The sequence below is a fragment of the Myotis daubentonii genome, chromosome 1 (assembly GCF_963259705.1).
Source record: "Myotis daubentonii chromosome 1, mMyoDau2.1, whole genome shotgun sequence".
In the NCBI taxonomy this organism is placed as follows: Eukaryota; Metazoa; Chordata; class Mammalia; order Chiroptera; family Vespertilionidae; genus Myotis; species Myotis daubentonii.
In genome coordinates, this window is record NC_081840.1 from 100,677,958 (window position 1) to 100,703,701 (window position 25,744).

General features: G+C 41.8%; 1 protein-coding gene across 12 annotated transcripts in view; it reads right to left on the bottom strand.

Annotated features, from left to right (window-relative positions):
• The window catches only part of ARHGAP12 (Rho GTPase activating protein 12), a 198,214-nt gene that overhangs the window by 88,049 nt on the left and 84,421 nt on the right, over positions 1-25,744 (bottom strand). For 11 of the 12 annotated variants that reach the window (XM_059712575.1, XM_059712566.1, XM_059712539.1 and 8 more), the window contains one exon: positions 1,225-1,485. The exons of the other annotated variant lie outside the window; for it this stretch is intronic. In XM_059712575.1, the coding sequence (XP_059568558.1) occupies positions 1,225-1,485 (261 nt within the window). The remainder of the gene's footprint in view (positions 1-1,224; positions 1,486-25,744) is intronic. 12 annotated transcript variants of the gene reach the window in all.

A 25,744-nucleotide genomic window follows, 5' to 3' on the forward strand; every position in this document is an offset into this window, starting at 1 on the left:
AAAAAACATGTTAAAAGTTCTTGTGTGTACTTTAAAATTCCTTTAAATTATTCTATAATTTAGGCCTTTCCCCAATCTCTGAAATTACAAGATTTTACTTTATTGTTGATACACAGGATAATTTATTTTCAAATCTTTCTAGGTCTACAATTCAAATAGTTTTTCTAACATTTTTTTTATTACAATAACCAGAAACAATTTCTCTCACTATTCTCAATCTCATTCTTGAACACAATTTACCACCAGACCAGAGCTATTAATAACCAACTAAAACACAGGACAGAAGAGGGGTTATTAACTACAAAAAGCTTTTAGATTCAGTTAAATACAAGAGGTGTTACCTGATTTTTCCAGCTCCTGAAGATAAGTTTTTATTATACAAGCCAGCTGCTTTTTATAAGGGCAGGGTGTCCTATGCAAGTGCTGAGCCCCAGTTTATTGAACAGCAGGATTTAACACCCTTTTATGAACCCTAATGAAGCTTTTCCTGCATTTCTAGACAGCCCCAAGGAATCTCTACAAACCTCTGAGGTAAGTATTTCTCAAAATACAGCTGGCCAATTCACTGCACCACCCTTCAAGAAGTGTGGGGAAAGGTGAAACCAAGGGTGCAGGGGAAAGATAGTATGAACACCTGTCAAAGAAAATAATGATTTTGAAATACACTGTGAGACTTACTGGATGGCTCATTTGTAGCAGACCACTAGATTATACTTATCTCCCTTACATATAAATAAAAAGTGATCTTGTACCTCTTAACTGTCAGAAACTGAGAAATATCCTGGTAGCATACCAAACCAATAAAGTATCAGTTTTAATCAGTTAAATATTTGTTTTGGTGTGTTTGACTAAGCCACATCATTTTTTTTTCCTTCCTTTTCTAAAAAAAACATCACTGCATGGGCAGTAGCATGAGCAGTAACAGTGATTGAACTATCACCTAGCACATGAGCACATGAGGGAAACGACTGACACTACACAACTGTAATCCAGTTAATTCTGCAACTAGTAAGCACACTACAAGGTTAGCTTCTGTCTATCAGTTAGAGACAGTAACTAGCATTAACATAATAAAACCTGCAAAGAAGATTTGATATTTTAGAGATTTCAAGTGCACTACCATTTCAATACCAAGACACAAACCTATTCACTCCTTTTGCTCTGAATGATTAAAAATAAAAGAAAGTTTTGTAACTCACTGGTCAACTCCTTGATTACTCATACCTCTTGATCTCCTGGATTTTGGAAATCTTTGCTAATGCTTGTATCTCGAGTCCATCGAGGGGGTTTCCAAGTTCTTTCCTGTGTTCCTCTGTTATAGTAATAACTACGCCCCGAAGTATCTTTATGAGTTTCCCATTCTCCATTAATTTGAATTGCTGGGCTCCCAGGAAGTGGGGGAAGAGTAGACTGGGATATTTTCAGCTCTTGTAGATTAGCATAGACAGGAGAATCTGGACGTCCTTGATTTGGAGGTGTCGTTGCCTGTGAAAAATTTGAAGTATTCATGTTTAAACTAGCATATCATTTATAAATTAAAATTAAATTAAACACAAGATTTATAAAGATACATCTTAAAATTCATTTTAAAACCTATACAGGGAGTTTCTTTTTAAGGAAGTAACAATTTAACAGTTTCAATATCCCTAGTTTCAAAGAAATTAAAGATTCAAAGAGAATCCAGTGTGATTAATAACTTTCCCTCACTCGGAAAGAATATACAACTAGAAATCAGAAGCTGTGGGTTCTAGTCCAAGATGTGGCACTAACAAGTTATATGACACAGGATCAGATCACTTCACCTCTCTAAAAATGAATTTTTTTTATTGGTTGTAAATGAGGAAATTGAATTAAGCAACCTTCGTCTCCTTTGGCTCTAAAATTCTATTATTTTAGGCAATTTTTAAAATATAAAGAGCCTTGCTCTAGCTGGTTTGGCTCAGTAGATAGAGCATCAGCCTTCAGACTAAATGGTCCCGGGTTCGATTCTGGTCAAGGGCACATGCCCGATTGCACACTCAATTCCTAGTAGGGGGTGTGCAGAAAGCAGCGGATCAATGATTCTCTCTCATCATTAATGTTTCTATCTCTCTCTCCCTCTCCCTTCTTCTCTCTCTAAAAATCAATAAAAAATATTCAAAAATATATATAAAGACTTACACATGAGTAACTTAGCAACTACTCAGAAAACTATCAAAAGAAATAATTTTATATTCAAAGCTTTAATATTAAATCAGGAATATAAATAAAAGAAAAAGGAGATAGATTACTTCAGCTAAGAATTTACTACATTCTATTCCTTCTCAGTTACAATTTCTAGGTAGCCATAAACATATAATTTAATTTATTCCTAGTTTCTTTGTGAATTTCCTAACAGTGGAAAAGTAAGAATGAGCAATAACTCTCTGATTTACAAGCTTAATCTCAAACTAGATATTTTGTTTTAAATGTCTCACTATATATCAAGAGCAGACTACTCTTCATACACTTTGCATAAGGACACTGTAAACTGGGTTGCTAGAATTCTAGTTGCTGAAAAAAAGCATTCGTTTGAGAACACCTTTTTATATTGTGTATGCACATTTATGTATATACTAGAGGTGGGGGGGGGGGGAATCCCTCAGCCCGGCCTGCCCCCCTCACATTCTGGGAGCCCTCAGGAGAGGGAGGCAACCTGGCCATCAGGGGAAGGCGACACCCCATCACACCACTGCTGTTACCACTGCCAGCAGCCCAAGCCTCAGCTGGCTCTGGTTACCTGCGCCTTGGGCGGCCCTGAGCAGCTGGGCAGCCGCCATCTGAGGCTTGCATGTGCCTCGGGTGGCCCTGGGCAGCTGGGGGGCTAAGGGAACTGGGGGACTCCGGAGGCAGGCCGGAGGAGCGGCCGCGCCCGCCCCCAGGCACCTGCCAACCAGCAGGGTCAAGAGAACTGGGTGCTGCCATCTTGTGGCTGTGGGTGCTGCCATCTTTGAGGGCATGGCAGTCAATTAGCATATTCCCTCCTTATTGGCTGTGGGCGCCGCCATCTTTGCAACGGCGTGAGGGTCAATTCCCTCTTCATTAGATAGGATCATTCCTTTTATGACAGGGTATCTCAACCTCAGCACCACTAGCATTTTGGGACAGATCATTCTTTTCTGTGAGAGGCTATCCTGTGCACTGCAGAATGTTTACTAACATCTCTGGCCTCTACCCTCTAGTCTAGATCAAGGATGGGGGAACTTTTTTTCTGCCAAGGGCCATTTGGATATTTATAACACCATTCACGGGCCATACAAAATTATCAACTTAAAAATTAGCCTGCCATAGTTGGTCAAACATTTAATTATCTCATCCCTAACACCTTGGCAGGGCCATACCAAATGATGTTGAGGGCCTTATGAGGTCTGCGGGTCAGACGTTCCCCACCTCTAGTCTAGATGATAGTGGCTTCCTCCCCAGACCTCACTGTGACAACTAAAAATTATTCAGACATTGCCAAATGTTCCCTGGGGACAAAACTGCCCTTGGTTTCGAACCACTGTTTTATCATATAAATCCTAGAATTATACTCAGATATACAATTACTTCTATAATATACCCATTGTTTTATGAATGCTTAAAAATGTTGAGTTAAAAAGGAAAATGTGGATAGATAGATATACTGAATCAGTTTTATTGAAATTAAAGTAACTATAACTTCTCAAACATAAAAAATAAATTTATATTTAAATTTTTTAAAAGGGGAAAGAGCTAATACAAATAAATATTTTTTGTCTATTAGGTAATTATAATTAATTGAACTCACATAATAAGCTTTAAAAAAGAAAACAATAAAAATAATCCACAGCTTAACCACATTTAAGAAATTGTTACCTTCGGTCTTTTTACACACAGTAATTATGCCAAAACAGTGTACTCAATGATACAAATTATAATTACACAAATTAACATTTTTTTTAAAATGTTACCTTTGAATTTAGATTACTATTGAACAGTATCCTCCTATGGGGAAAATCTATCCATGAAGACAAATTTCCATGTATTTCTCTTCCAAACTAATTCCAATCCTGGTGAATTCCCTAAGATAATAATGCTTCTCTGACTAAAAATGAACTCTGTTAATAGAGTAGTTCTATATAGTAAGTCATTTCCCAGAACCTTGTCAAGAGAATATTTATTCAACAAGTATTAAAGAAGTTCATATTTATTTCTGATACCTTTACTAAAGTTGAAGAAATAAAAATACCAAGAAACAGCCATTTTCTAAATGATATTTATGGACAAACTCCACTAAATCTTTAGCAAAAAACTAGTTTCTGTTTAAGTAGTTGAAATTTAAACAGTTTTTCCAATTAAAAAAAAATTTTAAACAATTTATAAGGCAAGCATAATTCCGAAACAAAAGCAAAGAATTAAATGAAAGAAAATCATAAGCCAATCTTACTTATAAATAAAAATGTTAACTAAAACATTAGCAACCAAATCCAGTATTAACAAATAAATTGGGGAAAAAGCAGAAATGTTAAGAAAGTCTGTCTTTAAGAAATCTCACTGTAGTCCTTTACATTAACAGAACAACATGGTCATCTCCACAGACCAACAAATCATTTGATCAAATTTAACATGGAATCAGAATAAAACTCAGCAAGTGAGGAATAGGTGATACCTCCTATTAATTTGACTTTTAAAACTTACATAGAATAAATATCATATTTAGCAGGACACTGATGAAAAGCACTGTCATTAACGTCAATAATAATCTGCTTTCACCAATCTGATTCAAGATAGCATTGGAAGTCCTAGCCACAGGGATCAGACAAGAAGAAAACATAAAAGGTATCCAAACTGGAAAGGAGGAATTAAAACTCTCATTATTCACAGATGACATGATACTATACATAGAAAACACTAAAGACCCCACCGAAAAACTATCAGATTTAATACATAAATTTGGAAAAGCAGCAGCATACAAAATTAACACAGAGAGAGAACCAAGATGGCGGCATAAGGTACAAACCTGTACGTGCTGCCCCCCACAACAACATTAAAACCACAACTCGAGGACTTCCAAAATGGCGACCAGCAGGAAGGTAGGGAGGGAGAGAGTGTGAGAGCGCAAGGAAGTTACAGAGGAGTGTGTGGATGCGTGTGGTGTGAGTGTATGAGCTAGGGTCAGTTAGATTCTGCAGTCTTCTAAGGGGCTGCTAAACCGGGCAGTCTTAGACTGCGGAGTCCGCTCCCTGTGCAGACACTCCTGGGCGGTCAGCACAGGCACGGCGACCACGCCATCTTGGGAAACTGAGCTGCTTGAGACTAGGATCGTGGCCTCAGCACCACCCAGTCTGATCTCAGACACATACCAGGACCCTGCAGCCACTGGGGACAGAGACCTGTGACCACAGCTACAGACCTGCGGACACCAAAAGTTCAGAAATCACCTCTGCAGATCCGTGAGTAACAGAGCCCATCCCCCCTTCCCCCAGGCTTGCTAGCAGCTCCAGAGAAACTAACTGATAGACCCACCCTATGCCAGGACCTCAGCACTCCAGGAACTTTAGCCTGGAAGTGCGCTAGCACCTTGGAACTGATCCTACTCGCACTGCCAGCTTCTGAACCCTGGGCTGGAGGCAAACGCGCGAACCCCAGGAACTGAGCCTAGGCACACTGCCGGCTTCTGAGCCCTGGGCTGGGAGCAATCCCTCGAACACCTGGAATTTGTCCCACATATCACAGGCCCAGGGACCCCAATTCTCTGGGCAGGTGGCAGCACAAAGCACCAGTAACTTGACTGTGTTTCTTTTCACCTGTGCCTGAGATCCTGATTTCCTGTGCATTCATACTAAGAGCCAGTGACTCCAATTCCCGGTGCAAGGGCACACAGGGACCCTGATTCTCAAGGCAAGGTCGCAAGAAGCAACAGAGACTCTGATACTGGATTCTGGGGAACTCTGACTCCTGGCGCACGTTAGGGGGCTCTGGTTTTCAACACGCTTCAGGGGGGTCTGTTTCAACACGGTGAGGCAGGGTCCCTGATTCTAAGGGCGCGTACAAGGCCACATTGAGCACTGACAACACTGACTCTGAGCGAGCCTGGTTCCCACCAACCCACAACAACCACGCATCTTAGTGTCAGAGCTCTCCAGTGACACTAGGGTGGTGGGAGGCTCCCACTGCACATGGCCCAGGCCCACGCAACTCGACCTTTGAACCATCGGGAGATAATCAGAATGAAGAGACGAAACAACACCCAGAGGAAAGACAATGAGGAATCACCAAGAAAGGACATTAATGAAGTTGAAGCATGCAACATGACAGAAAAAGAATTCAGAATAATGGTTGTACAATTCATTCACCGGATGGATGAGAAAATCAACAGCCTATGCAAGAATCAGGAAGAAATGAAAAGTGATATAGCTACAATCAAAAACACCATGGAAAGATTCAACAGCAGACTAGAAGAAGCAGAGGACCGAATTAGTGAATTAGAAGATAAGGCAGAGAAACAAGCTCAATCTGAACAGCAACTGGAGAAAAAAATTAAAAAGCAGGAGGAGAGCCTAAGGGAGCTTCGGGACACCATGAAACGAAGTAACATACACATAATAGGCTGAAAGAAGGACAAAAAGAGCAGCAAGGATTAGAAAATCTATTTGAAGAAATAATGTCAGAAAACTTCCCTGATATGGAGAAGAAAAAAGTTACACAAGTACAGAGAGTCCCAGGCAAGATGAACCCCAAAAGACCCACACCAAGACACGTCATAACGATGGCAAATGTACAAGACAAAGACAGAATCTTAAAGGCTGCAAGAGAGAAACAGAGAGTTACCTACAAAGGATCCCCCATCAGATTATCAAATGATTTCTCAACAGAAACACATCAGGCCAGAAAAGAATGGACGGAAATTTACAAAGTGATGCAAAGCAAAGGACTGAATCCAAGAATACTCTATCCAGTAAGGCTATCATTCAAAATTGAAGGGGAAATAAGAAGCTTCACAGACAAAAAAAGGCTAAAGGAGTTTATCACCACCAAGCCAGCAATGCAAGAAATGCTAAAGGGACTGGTGTAAAAAGAAGAACTAAAAAACCCAGAAAGAAAACAGCCACAAAAAAAAAAAAAATAGAAATGGCTACAAACAAGTACCTTTCAATAATAACTTTAAACGTAAATGGACTAAATGGTCCAATCAAAAGACATCAAGTGGCTGAATGGATAAAAAAACATGACCCATATATTTGCTGTCTACAAGAGACCCACCTCATTAGAAGGGACTCACACAGACTGAAAGTGAAGGGATGGAAAAATATCTTTCAGGCAAATGGAAATGAAAAAAAAAGCTGGGTAGCAATACTTATATCAGACAAAATACACCTCAAAGTGAAGGCCATAAGAACTGATAAGAAAGGCCACTTCATAATACTAAAGGGATCAATACAACAAGAGGATATAACCCTGGTAAACATATATGCACCCAATGCAGGAGCACCCACATACATAAGAAAACTCCTGGAAGATATCAGGGGAGAGATCGACAACATACAATCATAGTAGGGGACGTTAATACACCACTGACATCACTGGATAAATCCGCTAGACAAAATCTCAGCAAAGAAACAGCAATCCTAAATGACTCACTAGATCAGATGGACTTAATTGACATCTTCAGAACACTTCACCCCAAAGCCACGGAATATACATTCCACTCTGATGCTCATGGGACATCTTCAAAAATAGGCCACATATTCGGTCACAAACAAAGTCTCCCCAAATTCAAGAAGATTGAAATCATACCAAGCATCTTCTCAGACCACAAGGCCATAATATTAGAAATAAACTACAACAAAAACAACTCAAAATACTCAAACACTTGGAAGCTGAATAGCACGTTATTAAATATTGATTGAGTTACCAATGAGATCAAAGAAGAAATTAAAAACATCCTGGAAACTAATGACAATGAAAACACAACAATCCAAAACCTTTGGGACGCAATGAAAGTAGTCCTGAGGGGGAAGTTTATAGCTCTACAGGCCTATCTCCACAAACAAGAAAAAATGGTAGTAAATCATCTAAATCTACAGCTCAAAGAATTAGAAAGAGAGCAACAAGAAAAGCCCAGAGTGAGCAGAAGGAAGGAGATAATAAAGATTAGAGCAGAAATAAATGACATAGAGACCAAAAAAACAATACAGAAAATCAATGAAACAAAGAGCTGGTTCTTTGAAAGGATAAACAAGATTGACAAACCTCTAGCCAGGCTCACCAAGAAGCAAAGAGAAAGGACCCAAATCAACAAAATCAGAAATGATAGAGGCGAAATAACAACAGATCCCACAGAAATACAAATGATTGTTAAAAAATACTATGGACAACTCTACTCCAACAAACTAGACAACCTGGAGGAAATGGACATATTCCTAGAAAACTACAACATTCCAAAACTTCATCAGGAAGAATCTAAAAATCTCAATAGGCCAATAACTATGGAAGAAATTGAAGCAGTCATCAAAAAGCAGCCAGCAAACAAAAGCCCAGGTCCAGACGGCTTCACAGGGGAGTTTTACCAAACATTCAAGGAAGAACTAAAACCTATCCTCCTCAGACTACTACAAAAAATCCAAGAGGAAGGAACACTTCCAAGCTCATTCTACGAAGCCAGCATCACCCTAATACCAAAACCAGGTAAAGACAACACAATGAAAGAGAATTACAGACCAATATCCCCCATGAACATAGATGCCAAAATCCTCAACAAAATTCTAGAAAATCGGATCCACCAGTACATCAGAAAGATCATACACCATAAAAAAGTAGGATTTATCCGGGGGATGCAAGGATGGTACAATATCCGCAATTCAATAAACATGATACATCACATAAACAAATTGAGAGATAAAAATCACATAGTCATATCAATTGATGCAGAAAAAGCGTTTGAAAAAATTCAACACCCATTTTTGATAAAAACTCTCAGCAAGGTGGGAATAGAAGGATCATACCTCAACATAATAAAAGCCACATATGACAAACCCACAGCCAACATCATACTCAATGGACAAAAACTAACACCATTTGCCCTAAATACAGGAACAAGACAGGGATGCCCACTCTCACCACTCCTGTTCGACATAGTACTGGAAGTATTAGCCATTAAAATTAGACAAGAAAAAGAAATAAAAGGCATCCAAATTGGAAAAGAAGAAGTAAAACTGTCCTTATTTGCAGATGACATGATATTATACTTAAAAAACCCTAAAGACTCCATCAATAAACTATTAGACTTAATAAAAGAATTCAGCAATGTAGCAGGATACAAAATTAACGCCAAGAAATCTGTGGCATTTCTATACACCAATAGTGAATGTGCAGAAAGAGAGACTAAAAAAGCAATCCCATTTACTATTGCACCAAAAAAATTAAGCTACCTAGGAATAAACTTAACTAAAGAGGTAAAAGACCTCTTCTCAGAAGACTACAGGACGTTGAAAAAAGAGATAGAGGAAGGTAGAATCAACATCATTAAAATGGCCATACTGCCCAAAGCAATCTATAAATTCAACACACTTCCCATTAAAATACCAATGGCATATTTCACAGACCTAGAATGTACTCTCCAAAAATTCATCTGGAATAAAAAAAGACCCCGAATAGCTGCAGCAATCCTGAGAAAGAACAAAGTAGGTGGGATCTGAATACCAGATATCAAGCTGTATTACAAAGCCACTGTTCTCAAAACTGCCTGGTACTGGCACAAGAACAGACATATAGATCAATGGAATAGAATAGAGAGCCCAGAAATCAGCCCCAACCAATACGCTCAATTAATATTTGACAAAGGAGGCAAGAACATACAATGGAGTCAAGATAGTCTCTTCAATAAATGGTGTTGGGAAAATTGGACAGATATATGGAAGAAAATGAAACTAGACCACCAACTTACACCATACACAAAAATAAACTCAAAATGGATAAAGGACTTAAATATATGACGGGAAACCATACAAATACTAGAAGAATCCAAAGGCAACAAAATCTCAGACATATGCTGAAGCAATTTCTTCACCGATACAGCTCCTAGGGCATTGGAAACTAAAGAGAAAATAAACAAATGGGACTGTATCAAAATAAAAAGCTTCTGCACAGCGAAAGAAACCATCAACAAAACAACAAGAAAACCCACTGTGTGGGAAAACATATTTGCCAATGGCATATCTGATAAGGGCCTAATCTCCAAAATTTATAGGGAACTCGTACAACATAACAAAAGGAAGATAAACAATCCAATCAAAAAATGGGCAAAGGATCTAAATAGACACCTTTCAAAAGAGGACATTCAGAAAGCCAAGAGACATATGAAAACATGCTCAAAGTCACTAATCATCCAAGATATGCAAATCAAAACAACAATGAGGTACCATCTCACACCTGTCAGAATGGCTATCATCAACAAATTAACAAACGACAAGTGTTGGAGAGGATGTGGAGAAAAAAGGAACACCTGTGCACTGCTGGTGGGAATGCAGACTGGTGCAGCCACTATGGAAGACAGTATGGAGTTTCCTCAAAAAACTACAAGTGGAACTCCCATTCGACCCTGTGATCCCACTCCTAGGAATATATCCCAGGAAACCAGAAACACCAATCAGAAAGGATATATGCACCCCTATGTTCATAGCAGCACAATTCACCATAGCTAAGATCTGGAAACAGCCTAAGTGCCCATCTGTAGATGAATGGATTAGAAAACTGTGGTACATCTACACGATGGAATACTATGCTGCTATAAAAAGGAAGGAACTCTTACCATTTGCAACAGCATGGATGGAACTGGAGAGCACTATGCTAAGTGAAATAAGCCAGTCAATGAAGGAAAAATACCACATGATGTCACTCATTTCTGGATAATAAAGACCATTATAAACCTATGATCAAAAATAGATACAGAGGCAGAGCCGCCTCAAACAGACTGTCAAACTTCACCAGGAAGGCTGGGGAGGGTGGGGGGGCAGGAGCGGAGTGGGCAAAAGATCAACCAAAGGACTTGTATGCATGCATATAAGCATAACCAATGGACATAAGACACTGGGTGGTAGGGGAGGCCAGGGGATTGTCATGGGCAGGGGAATAAAAAAGGATATATATATATATATATATATATATATATATATATATATATATATATATATATATATGTATGTATATATATATATATATATCAACACTAATAAAAGAGAAAAATGGTAATTGGCGTACGAGCTACCCTTTTCCTTGGCTAATCAGGGCTATATGCAAATTAACTGCCAACTGAGATGGCAGTTAACTGCCAACAAGATGGCGGCTAATTTGCATATGTAGGCACAATGCAGGGAGGCCAAAGGGAAAGCAGGAAGAAGCCCCCTGCCACTGACAGTGATCGGAAACCCAGGGGGGAGCTAAGAGCTGGGGGGCAGGGCAAAGGCGGCCCTGGGGCTGCCTTTGCCCTGCCCCCCAGCCATGATCAGAGAATCAGGTGCCTTTTCCGCCCTGGCCAGTGATAGCAGGAAGTAGGAGTGGAGCCAGCGATGGGAGCTGGGCATGGTCGAAGCTGGCAGTCCCAGGAGCTAGGGGTCCCTTGCCTGGGCCTAAAGCGGAGCCCACGATCGTGGGGCCGCTGCAGCTGCGGGTCCCCGCTGCCTGGGCCGAACGCCTAGGCCAGAGGCATCAGGCCTGGGCAAGGGGCCGATCCTGCGATTGGAGGGTGATGGGGGTCAACGCCTGAGGGCTCCCAGTATGTGAGAGGGGGCAGGCTGGGCTGAGGGACACTCCCCCCCACACACACACCCAGTGCACGGGGATCAGCGGAGCCGTGAGGCCTCCCAGCACCGGCATCAGTGTGACAGGGGGCAGTGCCCAAACCCCCTGAACCCCCTGATCGCCCTGCGGCTCTGTGTGCGACAGGGGGCGGGGCCACAACCTCCCTATCCGCCCTGCTCTGTTCGGGACAGGGGAAGGCGCCCCAACCCCCTGATCAGCCCTGCTCTGTACCTGATAGGGGGGAGCTGCCCAACCCCCTGATCGCTCTGCGGCTCTGTGTGTGACAGGGTGCAGTGCCCCAACCCCCTGATCGGCCCTGCTCTGTGTGTGACAGGGTGTGGTGCCCCAACCCCCTCCCCCCCCGCCCCCCCCCCCCAACGGGTCCTGCTCTGTGTGTGACGGGGTAGAGCCATAACCTCCCCTTCGGCCCTGCCCTGAGTGTGAGAGTGGCGGCGCCCCAACCCCTCTGATGGGCTCTGCTCTGTGAGTGACAGGGGCCAGCGCCCCAACCCCCTGATTGGCCCTGCTCTGTGCGTGACAGGGGGTTGCACCGCAACCTCCCCATCGACCCTGCCTTGAGTGTGACAGGGGGCGGTGCCCCAATCCCTCAATGGGCCCTACCCTGAGCGTGACTGAGGGTGGCATCGCAACCTCCTGAGCCTCCCTGCTCTGTGCATGACATGGGGCGGTGCCCCAACTCCCCAAATGGCCCTGCTCTGAGCCCAACCAGGGGCTGCACCTAGGGATTGGGCCTGCCCTCTGCCACCCGGGAGCAGGCCTAAGCCAGCAGGTCGTTATCTCCCGAGGGTTCCCAGACTGGGAGAGGGCACAGGCCGGGCTGAGGGACCGCCCCTCCCTCCCCGAGTGCACAAATTTTTGTGCACCGGGCCTCTAGTATATATATAACACAACTCTAAGACAAAACAGCTATCATCCAGAACCACGGGAAAGCTGATCAAGTGGAAGTTCTACAACTAGAAAGAAAGAAAAAAGCGCATTGAGACCGAGTAGGAGGGGAGAGGCGCCAAGAACAGAGGTGCCGGGCCGAGCACGAGGCTCCTGCACCTGGGTGTGCAGTTTTTTTCAATTCGAAGGGGATACCAGCTCTTGAACCCAATGAACTCATTTACGGTGAGACGCTGGGGTCCCAGGCTCCTACGGGGAGAAACGGGACTGTCTTGCAGCGGTCGGAAAGCGAAGGTGACTTTCTCACAGAGCTGCTCGCAGGGTTGTTGGGGTGCGTGGCACTCGGGGAATCGCGGAGTAGGAGTCACGGGGTCGCTGATGACACCATTGCTGTTTGCCCCACCCTGGGAACTCTCTGAGAGCCCGCCCCATTACATCCCCTCCCAAGCTGTGCTCGTGGCACAAAGGAGGCACCTGCGCTTTTGCAGCCTAACTGCAGCAAATCAGATAGCTCCAAAACTTCCAAACAAATAGGAGAAATCTGTTGATATTGCTGTAGCCCCTGCTGGGTGGACCCACACACATAAGGGTGTCGTCTCCAGCACAGAGAGTGGCTCCTCGCAGTCAGCCAAAAATGCGAAGACAAAGAAACATGTCACATATGAAAGAAATGGAGGAAAGCAAACTAACGGAGGACATAGAGTTCAGAACCACAGTTATAAGGTTACTCAAGAATCTTCTATGAACCTCCGAGGAACTTAGTGAGACCTTCAAGGATCTTAATGAGAATGCCAAAAAAATGGAAAAGGACCAGTCAGAAATTAAACATACACTGACTGAAATAAAGAATATTATACAGAGATGCAACAGCAGACGAGAGGATCCCAAGAATCAAGTCAAAGATCTGAAATACAAAGAAGCAAAAAACACCCAACCAGAAAAGCAAAACGAAAAAAGAATCCAAAAATATGAAGACAGTGTAAGGAGCCTCTGGGACAACTTCAAACGTACCAACATCCGAATTATTGGGGTGCCAGAAGAAGAGAGAGAGCAAGATACTGAAAGCCTATTTGAAGAAATAATGACAGAAAACTTCCCCTACCTGATGAAAGAAATAGACTTACAAGTTCAGGAAACACAGAGAACCCCAATCAAAAGGAATCCAAAGAGGACCACACCAAGACACATCATAATTAAAATGCCAAGGGCTAAAGACAAAGAGAGAATCTTAAAAGCAACAAGAGAAAAACAGTTAGTTATCTACAAGGGAATACCCATACGACTGTCAGCTGATTTCTCAACAGAAACTTTGCAGGCCAGAAGGGAGTGGCAAGAAATATTCAAAGTGATGAATGCCAAGAACCTACAACCAAGATTACTTTATCCAGCAAAGCTATCATTCAGAATTAAAGGTCAGATAAAGAGCTTCACAGATAAGGGAAAGCTAAAGGAGTTCATCACCACCAAACCAGGATTATATGAAATGCTGAAGGATATTAAGGGATAAATACCACATGATCTCACTCATTTGTGGAATATAATGAACAACATAAACTGATGAACAAGGACTGATCCAGAGACGGAGAGGCATTGATTGGACTGTCGGGCCCTGGAGGGAAGGTAGGGGAGGGTGGGGGTAAGAGGGAGAGATCAACCAAAGGACTTATATGCAAGCATATAGGCCTAACCAATGGACATGGACAACGGAGGGGGGGGGGATGTGAGGGCATAAGTGGGGGGGGGGGGGGCGGGGGGAGGGGAAAGGACACATATGTAATATCTTAATCAATAAAAAATATATTTAAAAAAATTAACACACAGAACTTGATGGCATTTTATACAATAATGAACTCTCTCAGTAACGGAAACTAAAAAAAAAAAAAAAAAATCCAATATACCACTGAAAAAAAAAAATCCAAAAACAATAAGGTACTCAGGAATAAAACTAACCAAGGAGGTAAAAGACTGTATTTGGAAAACTATAGGACACTATAAAAAGAAATAGAGGAAGATACAAACAAGTGGAAGCATATACCATGTTCATGGATTGGAAGACTTAACATCATTAAAATGTCCAAACTACCCAAAGCAAACTATAGATTCAACAAAATTCCTATTAAAGTGCCAATGGAATATTTCACAGATCTAAAACAAATATTCCAAAATACATATGGAACAAAAAAAACCCCAAAACCTGAATAGCCTCAGTAATCTTGAGAAAGAAGAAAAAAGTTGGAGGGATCAAAATACCAGATATCAAACTATATTACAAAGCCACTGTAATCAAAACAGCCTGATACTGGCATAAGAACAAGCATACAGATCAATGCAACAGAACAGAGAACCCAGAAATCGACCCAAGCCATTATGCTCAATTAATATTTGACAAAGGAAACAAGAGCATACAATGGAGTAAAGGCAGTCTCTACAATAAATGGAATTGGGAAAATTGGCCAGATAACATGCAAAAAAAAAAAAAAGAAACTCGACTAAGAACTTACAACATACACAAGAATAAACTCAAAATGGATAAAAGACTTAAATATAAGTTGTGAAACCATAAAAATCCTAGAAGTAACCAAAATATCAGATATCTCTCGTAGCAATATATTTACAAATACATCTCCTAGGGCAAGGGAAAAAAATTAACAAATGGGACTACTAGGTGTATTAGTTAATAATGCAGATTTTGTAATCAAAGGAAAAACAATAATTTCAAACATCAAAAGTGCTTCATTCAAAGTAATGTCCATCGCTAGCTACACATTTCCCCCATCTTTGGGTAATTTGTGGATACCGTCCCAACAGAACTTTTATTGTTTTGAGGCAAACCATTCTGAGACCTAATTTTCCACTTCTTTGTATGTTTTGAAGTGCTGCTCAGAAAGTGTGTGTGCCATCTATCAGAACAAGTGGTAATCTGAAGGAGCAAGGTCTGGTGAATACAGCGGGTGGGTTAATACTTCCCAGGCAAGATCTTTTAACATATCTTTAACTGGTTTTGAAGTGTGTGATAGTGCGTTATCATGAAGCAAAATTACTTTGCTGTGTCTTCTGGAACATTCTGGTCATTTCACAATCAAAGCGTGCTTCAAATTGATTATTTGTTGTTGGTAACTATCAGTATTAACGGTTTCACCTGGTTTTAGAAGCTCATAATACACCACACCTTCCTGATCCCACCAAAGGCAGAGCATTGTCTTCTTTCCCAAGCGATTTGACCTTGCAGTTGATGTTGATGGTTGACCTGGATCAACCCATGATTTTGTGCATTTGGGATACTCAAAATAAATCCATTTTTCATCGCCAGTCACAATTCGAAGCAAAAAAGACTCTCTTTCGTGCCTATGAAGCAACATTTTACTGATGACTTTTCGGTTTTCTATTTGTCTTTCATTCAGTTGATGTGGCACCCATTTTCCTTCCTATAAAATCTTTCCCATTGCTTGTAAATGATCGGAAATTGGTTTTTTTTTAATTAAATCTTTATTATTCAGATTATTACATTTGTTCCTCTTTTTTCCCCCCATAACTCCCCTCCTCCCAGTTCCCACCCCACCCACCGCCCTCACTCCCCACCCACTATCCTCATCCATAGGTGCACGATTTTTGTCCAGTCTCTTCCCGCATCTCCCACATCCCTTCCCCCCGCAAGAATAGTCAGTCCATTCCCTTTCTATGTCCCTGATTCTATTATGATCACCAGATTATTTATTCACTTGATTCTTAGATTCACTTGTTGATAGATGCATGTTTGTTGTTCATAATTTGTATCTTTACCTTTTTCTTCTTCTTCCTCTTCTTAAAGGATACCTTTCAGCATTGCAAATAATACTGGTTTGGTGGTGATGAACTCCTTTTGCTTTTCCTTATCTGTGAAACTCTTTATCTGACCTTCAGTTCTGAATGATAGCTTTGCTGGATAAAGTAATCTTGGTTGTAGGTTCTTGGCATTCATCACTTTGAATATTTCTTGCCATTCCCTTCTGGCCTGCAAAGTTTCTATTGAGAAATCAGCTGACAGTCGTATGGGTATTCCCTTGTAGGTAACTGAGTTTCTTTCTCTTGCTGCTTTTAAGATTCTCTCTTTGTCTTTTGCTCTTGGCATTTTAATTATGATGTGTCTTGGTGTGGTCCTCTTTGGATTCCTTTTGTTTGGGGTTCTCTGCGCTTCCTGGACCTGGAAGTCTATTTCTTTCACCAGGTGGGGGAAGTTTTCTGTCATTATTTCTTCAAATAGGTTTTCAATATCTTGCTCTCTCTCATCTTCTGGCACCCCAATAATTCGTATGTTGGTATGCTTGAAGCTGTCCCAGAGGCTCCTTACACTATCTTCGTATTTTTGGATTCTTTTTTCATTTTGCTTTTCCAGTTGGGTGTTTTTTGCTTCTTCGCATTTCAAATCTTTGCCTTGATTCTTGCACTCCTCTGGTCTGCTGTTGGGAGTCTGTATAGTATTCGTTATTTCAGTCCGTGTATGCTTAATTTCTAGTTGGTTCTTTATCATAACATCGAGGGTCTCATTAGATTTCTTGAGGATCTCACTACATTTATCGGCGGCTTCTAGACAGTTCTTAAGAGACCTTAAAAGTGTGGTTCTGAACTCAATATCCTCCATTGACAGTTTTGTCCTGTTTCTTTGTCTCTGCATTTTTTATGCTTTCTTGGTGCACCCCCTAGTGGTCTTTGTGCGCAGTCTTGTTGTAGTTAAGCCTTGACTGTTGTCGGCAATACCGGGGGTGATTTGACCTCCAGGCTAACTGGCTATGAGAGTCCGCTGTGTCTGCAGTGGGAGAGCTTCTGTGCTGGATCTCTAGGGCGGTGCTAATCTAGCATTTGCCTGAGGCTATCTGACAAATGGCTCTGAGCAGGGCTTGGGCGGGGCGGGTCCCCGGGGATCTACAGGGCGGGCTGGAGCGAGCAGTTATGGCTGCTCTCAGTCCCGTCCCTAGGGGCTCTGCCTCACAGAGTCCCAGCAACTGCTGCAAACCTCGGAGAGAAAGCTGCCTTCGAGTTCTGACCAAAGCCAGACAGTCCCGCTTCTCCCGTTTGAGTCTGGGTCCCTAGAGACTTGCCCGGATCTGGAGCTCAGAGTCTGAAACTCCCTCCTGATTGAAAACAACAACCGCGCCCTCCGCCTCCAGCCCGCTCCACGTGCACTCCGCACCTTAGTATTTCACTTCAGCACTGTGCCTCCTCTGAGTCTGGGTATGATATTCTCTTTCCTCCTAGTTGTAGAATTTCCACTCAGCCAGCCTTCCTGTGGTTCTGGATGATGTCCGTTCCATCTTTTAGTTGTTTTTTGAAGTGGTTGTTCGAGGCAGCAATCTCCGGCGTTAACCTATGCCACCATCTTGGTTTCCTCCCCCGGAAATTGTTTGCTGAGCAACATTTAATCTTTCTGCAAATTGTTTTTGAGTTTGACATGCATCTTCATCCAATCATGCTTGCAATTGTTGGTCTTCAAACTTTTTCAGTAGACCTGGACGTTCTTTGTCTTTCACATCGAAATCATCACTTTTAAAGCGTTTAAACCAGCGTTCACAAGTATCTTGAGATGGAGCATGTTCACCTTAAGCGTCCCGAAGTATTCAGCAGCACTTTTCTTCAAAATAAAGTAATGAATTAAAGCTTCCAAATGCTCTTTTTTTGGCACGAAATTCAACATTTTTAAGTGTAAAAATATCTATGATGTTAACTCCTTCAGAAAATTTGACAAATGAAGTTTTAAAGCTTGTTGTCAATACAACAAAATAGGATACATATCAAATCGCATATATATCAACATATGTGTAACTCCATCTATTGAAAAAAACCCGCATTGCCCTAACCGGTTTGGCTCAGTGGATAGAGCGTCGGCCTGTGGACTGAAAGGTCCCAGGTTCGATTCCGGTCAAGGGCATGTTATCTTGGTTGCGGTCACATCCCCAGTTGGGGGTGTGCAGGAGGCAGCTGATCAATGTTTCTCTCTCATCGATGTTTCTAACTGTCTATCCCAATCCCTTCCTCTCTGTAAATAATCAATAAAATATATTTTTTTTAAAAAAGAAAAAAATCCGCATTATTAACCAGTACACCTAGTATATCAAACTAAAAAGCTTATGCACAGCAAAAGAAACCGTCAACAAAATAAAAAGGAAACGCACTGTATAAGAGAACGTATTCACCAATGATACATCTGATAAGGGATTAATTTCCAAAATATATCAAGAACTTATACAACTCAACATCAGGAAGACAAACATTCCAATTAAAAAATGGGCAAAGGACCTAAGTAGACACTTCTCCAAAGAGGTCATACAGATAGCTTAGAAATATATGAAAAAATGTTCAACGTCACTAATCATCAGAAAGATGCAAATTAAATAATAATGAGGTATCACCTCATACCTGTCAGAATGGCTATCATCAACAAATAAACAATAAGTGCTGGCAAGAATGTGGAGAAAAGGGAATCTTAACTTCAGTACACTGCTGGTAGGAATGCAGGTTGGTGCAGCCACTATGGAAAACAGCATGGAATTTCCTCAAAAAATTAAAAATGGAACTGCCATTCCATTTTCACTTCTGGGAATATATCCTAAGAATCCCAAAACACCAATCAGAAAGAATATATGCACCCCTATGTTCATAGCAGTGTTATCCCATATAATAAAAGCCTAATATGCCAAGTGTTCAATTGGCCAACCAAACAAAGTGTAATATGCTAAGGCCGCTCAACAGCTCACTATGATATGCACTAACTACCAGGAGACAAACAGTCAACCAGTTGACCAGTCGCTATGACGTACACTGACCACCAGGGGCAGACACTCCGACCAGTAGATTAGGTTGTTGCTGGGGTCCAGCCAATACGGACTGAGCGCAACAGGCTGGACACTCCTTGCAGCCCTCCCGCGGCCCCTCCCCAGCCCCAATCGTGCACCAGTGGGGTCCCTCAGCCTGGCATGCACCCTCTCACAATCTGGGACCCCTTGGGGGATGTTGGAGAGCCGGTTTCAGCCCAACGGCAGAACAACCAGTCGCTATGATGCTCAATGACCACCAGGGGGCAGACACTCAACGCAGGAGTTGCACCCTGGTGGTGAGTGCACTCCCACAGTGGGAGCGCTGCTCAGCCAGAAGCCGGGCTCATGGCTGACGAGCACAGCAGTGGTGGCGGGAGCCTCTCCTGCCTCCGCAGCAGCTCTAAGGATTTCCAACTGCCAGCTCACAGGGAGCGGGCCTAAGCTGTCAGTCGGACATCTCCCAAGGGCTCCTGGACTATTACAAGGCACAGACCAGGCTGAGGGACTCCCACACACACACCCGAGTGCACAAATTTCGTGCACCAGGCCTCTAGTTTACAATAGTTAAGATCTGTTAACAGCCCAAGTGCCCATCAGTTGATGAGTGAATATAAAAGCTATGGTACATTTACTCAATGGAATACTATGTGGTTGCAAAAAAAGAAGAAACTCTTACTCTTTGGGACAGAATGGATGGACCTGGAGATTAATATGCTAAGTAAAATAAGCCAGTCAGAGAAAGACAAGTACCATAGGACCTCACTTATATGCAGAATCTAATGAACAAAATAAACTGACAAGCAAAATAGGTCCAGAGGCATGGATACATGGAAGATCTCTGAGAGGAGATAGATAGGGTGGGGAGTTCGGAGGGACTGGAAGAGATTAACCAAAGAACATACATGCATATACATATAGCCCATGGACACAGACAATAATGTGGTGAAGGCCAGGGGTGAGACAGGGGCTGGGTGGAGGGGAGCAAAGAAGGGGAAATGGAGGTCATCTGTAATACTATCCACAGCAACAAAAACTATAAAGAAAAAGTCAGTAATAATACCAAGATTCTTTTATTCAACATTATATTGGAGGTCCTCACAATGTACAAAGGTCTGAAAAATGAATTAAACTCATAAATACCTAGAAGAAAAAAATACTGACATTTGTCACTGACATAATCAATATCTGAAAACCCAAGTCCATGAAAATTACTAAGCTTTTTTGTTGTTTTTGTTGTTGTTAACCCTCACCTAGGATATTTTTTCTATTGAATTTTTTTTGGGGGGGAGAGTGAAAGGGAGATATAGAGAGAGATACAGAGAAAGAGGGAGAGACAAAGAGAGAGAAACATCAATGTGAGAGGGGCACATCCATTAGCTGTCTCCCACTCATGCCCCAACCAGGGCTGGAGATAGAATCCACAATCAGGTACGTGCCCTTGACTGGAAATCAAACCCATGACCCTTCAATATGCAGGCTGACGGTTTAACCACCGAGCAACACTGGCCAGGGTGAAAATCACTAAGTTCAATTGGCTGGCCAGATACAAGATCATCTAGTCAGTTTCCCATATATAAGCAATGACAAGTTGGAATTAACAGAATAAAAAAATCTCATTCACACTAGGAAAACAACTATTTTAACACTAATAAGCTCTAAAAGAAAGGTAGAAAACCAAGTGAGGAATAGTAGTAAAACTTTCCTTAGGCACCGAAAATTATACTTGAATATACACACCTTTGTTCCTAAATGGAACAACTACACTTTGTAAACATGTACTTCTCCAATAATCTACTAGTATAAATGCTACAAATTCAATGCAATGTTTAGCACATAATACCGTTAGTATAATGCCTAGCACACAGTAGCACTTAATGAAATTTACTGAATGAATGAATGAATGAATGAACACACATGTGAACAAAAGAATACAAACACACATGCCAAGTAAAAGTAAAATTAAAGACTTGGAATTGGTTACATGTGAGGAATCTAAGAAAACACCCATATTTCCAGTTTGGATAAAAGAATGGGCAGTTGTACCAGCACCTAAGATAGAAACTACCTAAAAAATGAGTGTCAGCTAAGCTAGGTGCTAATATTACAACTATGAATAAAAAAATTATTGTGCCTTAAGACCTCATAATACAGGAAAAAGAACATTATAAACTGATGAACAAAAATAGATATAGAGGCAGAGAAGCACTGAACAGGCTGTCAAACTATAGCAGGAAGGCTGCGGAAGGTTGGTGGGGGTGGTGAGGGGGGGGGGCAGGTAAGGGATCAACTGAAGTACTTGTATGCATGCATATAAGTGTAACCAATGAATGCAAGATACCGGTGGGGGAGGTTGAGGGCATGTGCCGGGGGGCAGGGGAGGCCATGGGAAGGTCAATGGGGGGGGGGAAAGGAGACATATGAACTACTACTTGTAATACTTTAAACAATAAAATAAAATTTTGAAAAATAAATATCATTTACATACATAATAGACACAATGCTAAAATTACACATGTGATATCATGGGAGCAAAAAGGAAGCAACCAGGAAACAAGTAATTATGGCTTAGACATAAGAGTTAGCCAAGTAAAAGCTGGGGATACAGGAGTCAGCAAGGACAAAAGTTTGAGGGGGTTGGGGGGAGTCAGGGATGATGCTGACTCACAGAGTAGGCAAAAGGAGCAGCAAGAGAAATATCTAAGGAGAAGCAAATGACAGAATAAGGAGAGTTTTTATGTCATGTAAAAAAGCATGGCCATTTTCTAGTAGCATTTAGGGAACTAGGGAAGACTTTACACCAGTAAGTACATTCTGATTTAAAATTTAAAAATATTACAGATTTTAGAGGGCCACAACTAGAAACAGAGAACAGTTAAGAGGTTGGTACAACAGTATAGAAACAAGATGAACAACAATGCAATAGGACAGGAATAGTAGAAATGGAGACCCAGAACCAGATTCAAGAAATAATTAGAAGGTTAAATTAACATACAGATTCTTTATGTGAAGCATATTTTTATGTGTGTTTTTAACTATAGATTAAATAATGTTAAGATGAAAAATAGGATAAAAAGAGAGGAGCAAAGAAGAGTTTCATTTAGACTGCATTAAGTTCATATGCCTTCTGAAAATACAGGTGAAAAAGTTCAGACTTTTAGATATGCAGATTGGGAGCTCAGCCAAGAAATCGGTGAAGCCAATAACAGAAGATAGTACACAGAATGAGAGCAGGAGGAAAACAGAACCCTGAAGAATACTAAGCAGTTGCTTTATAAATTAAAATCAGAGAAGAAACCAAGATAGCAACATAGCTAAACGCCTGTACTGGCCACCTCCACAACCACATCAAAATTACAACTAAAATACAGAACAATCATCATGCAGAATTGCCCGAAAGTTGGCTGAATGTAAGTCCTACAACTAGAGAAGTGAAGAAGAAAGCATACTGAGACTGGTAGGAGGGGTGGAGGGGTAAAGAAGCAGAGGTGCGGAATGGGCTGAACCAGCACCCTCATGTGCCTTTTTTTTTTTTTTTTTAATCAGGAGGGAGATTGTCTCTGCAGAGGCCATGGGTAAAAAGCAAGGCGTCCCAGCCCCAACAACAGACCCCCAACCCAGAGTTCCAGAGCTGGGAAAAGAAGTCCCTGTAACTACGACTGTAAAAAACGAGGTTTGGGGCTCAGTGACACCGATGCTGCTGGAGACACAGCTATTCCTCTTAAAGGGTCGGCACACTAACTGAACTTATAAGGTCCCGCCTCCTCTGAGCTCTAGCACCAGGGCAAGACTCTGGGGGACCGACACATAGGAGAAGGAACTGGATTATCTGGCATCAGGGCAAGAACTCAGGGGCAGCTTTCTCCCATACAGAGGTGCTGGTAGGGGCCACTGTTTCTATGCTTGGACCTCCCCGGTGGCAGGGCTGACTGGCAGAGATTTCGGTTTGTTCCTCCCTGGTGAGTCCCTAAGACCCCACCCCATACAATTTACAGCCCCATCCAACCTATATTCCGCAGCTTTTGCATATGAATGGCCTGTCCTTGCTTAGGTTTCACACTTTGCTAAAATCTCTAAAACAAGCTGCAGCTGGGTCAGGAAGCCCCAAACCTATCAATAAAAGGCCCAAAACCGAGCACTAGCACCAGCCTGCCTTGCTTCACAACTGGGCCTCACCTGGACACTTCCAAACTTGATACAAATAGGAGAAATCTGCAGATATCTCGGTAGTCCCTGCCGCGTGGACCCAGACAGTGGCTGATTTTGCACCTCCCTGGAGAACCAAGAGACAGTGCACCCACTAGACAGTGTCAGACCATACCAGATTACAACTCTACACATCCATAAGCATCATGGGGCAGACTCAGTGAGCACCAAAGCCCCACTGAAGCAAGCCCTGCTCCACTGGGGTGTCTCCTGCACAGCAGCTCTCCCACTGTAGTCGTAGCTAGTCCTCACAGCCAATTGGCCTGGAGGTCAATTCCTCCCAGTGACAAAACAGCAATCAAGTCTCAACTACGACAGGACAGTACAAACAGACCACACAGGGGCACACCTAGAGTGCCCAGGTCAGATGACTGGGGAGGCTGAGCCACTGGGCCCTATAGGACACCTACTACACAAGGCCACTCTACCAATTCCAGGAGACATAGCAGCTCTATCCAGTACACAGAAACAAATACAGGGAAGCAGCCCAAATGCAGAGACAAAGAAATATGTCAAATGAAAGAAAGCAAACTACTGGATACAGGAGTTCAAAACCAAGGTTATAAGGTTACTCAAGAAGCTCCATGAGGCCTTCAAGGGACTTAGTGAGATTTTCAAGAATCTTAGAGAATGCCAAAAAAAAAAAGGGGGGGGGGGGGGGAAGGACCAGTCAGAAATTAAGCATACAATAACTGAAATAAAGAATAATATACAGGTCTTCAACAGTAAAGAATTCCAAGAATCAAATAAACAATTTGAAAAATGAGGAAGCAAAAAAAAAAAAAAAACCACCCAATCAGAAGAACAAAAAGGAAAAAGAATCCAAAAATAGGAAGGTAGTAAGGAGTCTCTCTAGGGGTCCCAGATTGGAGAGAGTACAGGCTGGACTGAGGGACAACCCGCCCCCCGCCCCCCCCCCCCCCCCGCCACGGCATGAATTTCATGCACCGGCCTCTAGTGTGTGTGTGTGTGTGTGTGTGTGTGTGTGTGTGTGTGCATGTGTGTGTGCATGTGTGTGTATCCATATTAACTACAAGGGATGGTTAAGCAATTATACACCATTTTGTCTAGAGAACCAAAAATATGGTGGTGTTTTAACAAACACACTCAATGCTAGTGAAGGTACAATGTAACAGCTTTACTGCTACTAATTTTAATTAGCTGAAACTTTTTGGAAAACAGTTTGGTGATATCTTTCAAAAGTTTTTTTAAAAAATATATTTTTATTGTTGATAGTAGTACAGCTATCTCCCAAGTACTTTTAAAAGTACTTTTAGGACCCTCAGCCAAGTGGGGAAGGGAATCCTAGATATACAAAGAAAAAATTTCCCACAAAAATATTCATTCCAATGTTATTTATCAGATGTAAGTTAGAAATGATCTAAAAATCCAACAGAGGAATAGTTAAGTAAATAATGATCCAATATATGAGGTAATACTGTATAAGCACTGTAAATGTTAATGATTTTTTAATAACATGGTAAAAAATTTTTAGGATAATGAGAAAAGGAGCATATAAAACTGCTTCTAATTTCCAAGTAAACTCTAACTAAAATTTTAAAAGTATGAAGAAAAACAAACTGAAACAACAGTTCCCTGAACAATGGGATTTATATATTATTTATATATTATTTCTTTTCTCTGTGCTTTATTTCCCAATTTTGTTACAATAAAAATTATTACTCTGGGAGTTTGGGGCGAGAATCTGGGGCACCTAACTAGTCCACTGACTCATAAAATTGAGAACAATAGTATTAACACTAATTAAATTAATGTTTCTTAAGGACTGGTCAATGGCTCATCTATATCACTCACCTAGGGTACTTATTAGTACACGTTCCTTTTTGTGTTGTTGCTCATCCTCACCGAGGATATTTTTTCCACTGATTTTTAAAGAGAGTGGAAGGGAGGGGGAGAGACAGAGAGAGAAACACAGAGACATCAATATGAGAGAAACACAGGGATTGGTTGCCTCCCGCATGCACCCTGACCAAAGCTGGGGATCAAGCCTGCAACTAAGGTACGTGCCTTTGGCCGGAATTGAACCTAGGACCTATTAGTCTGTGGGC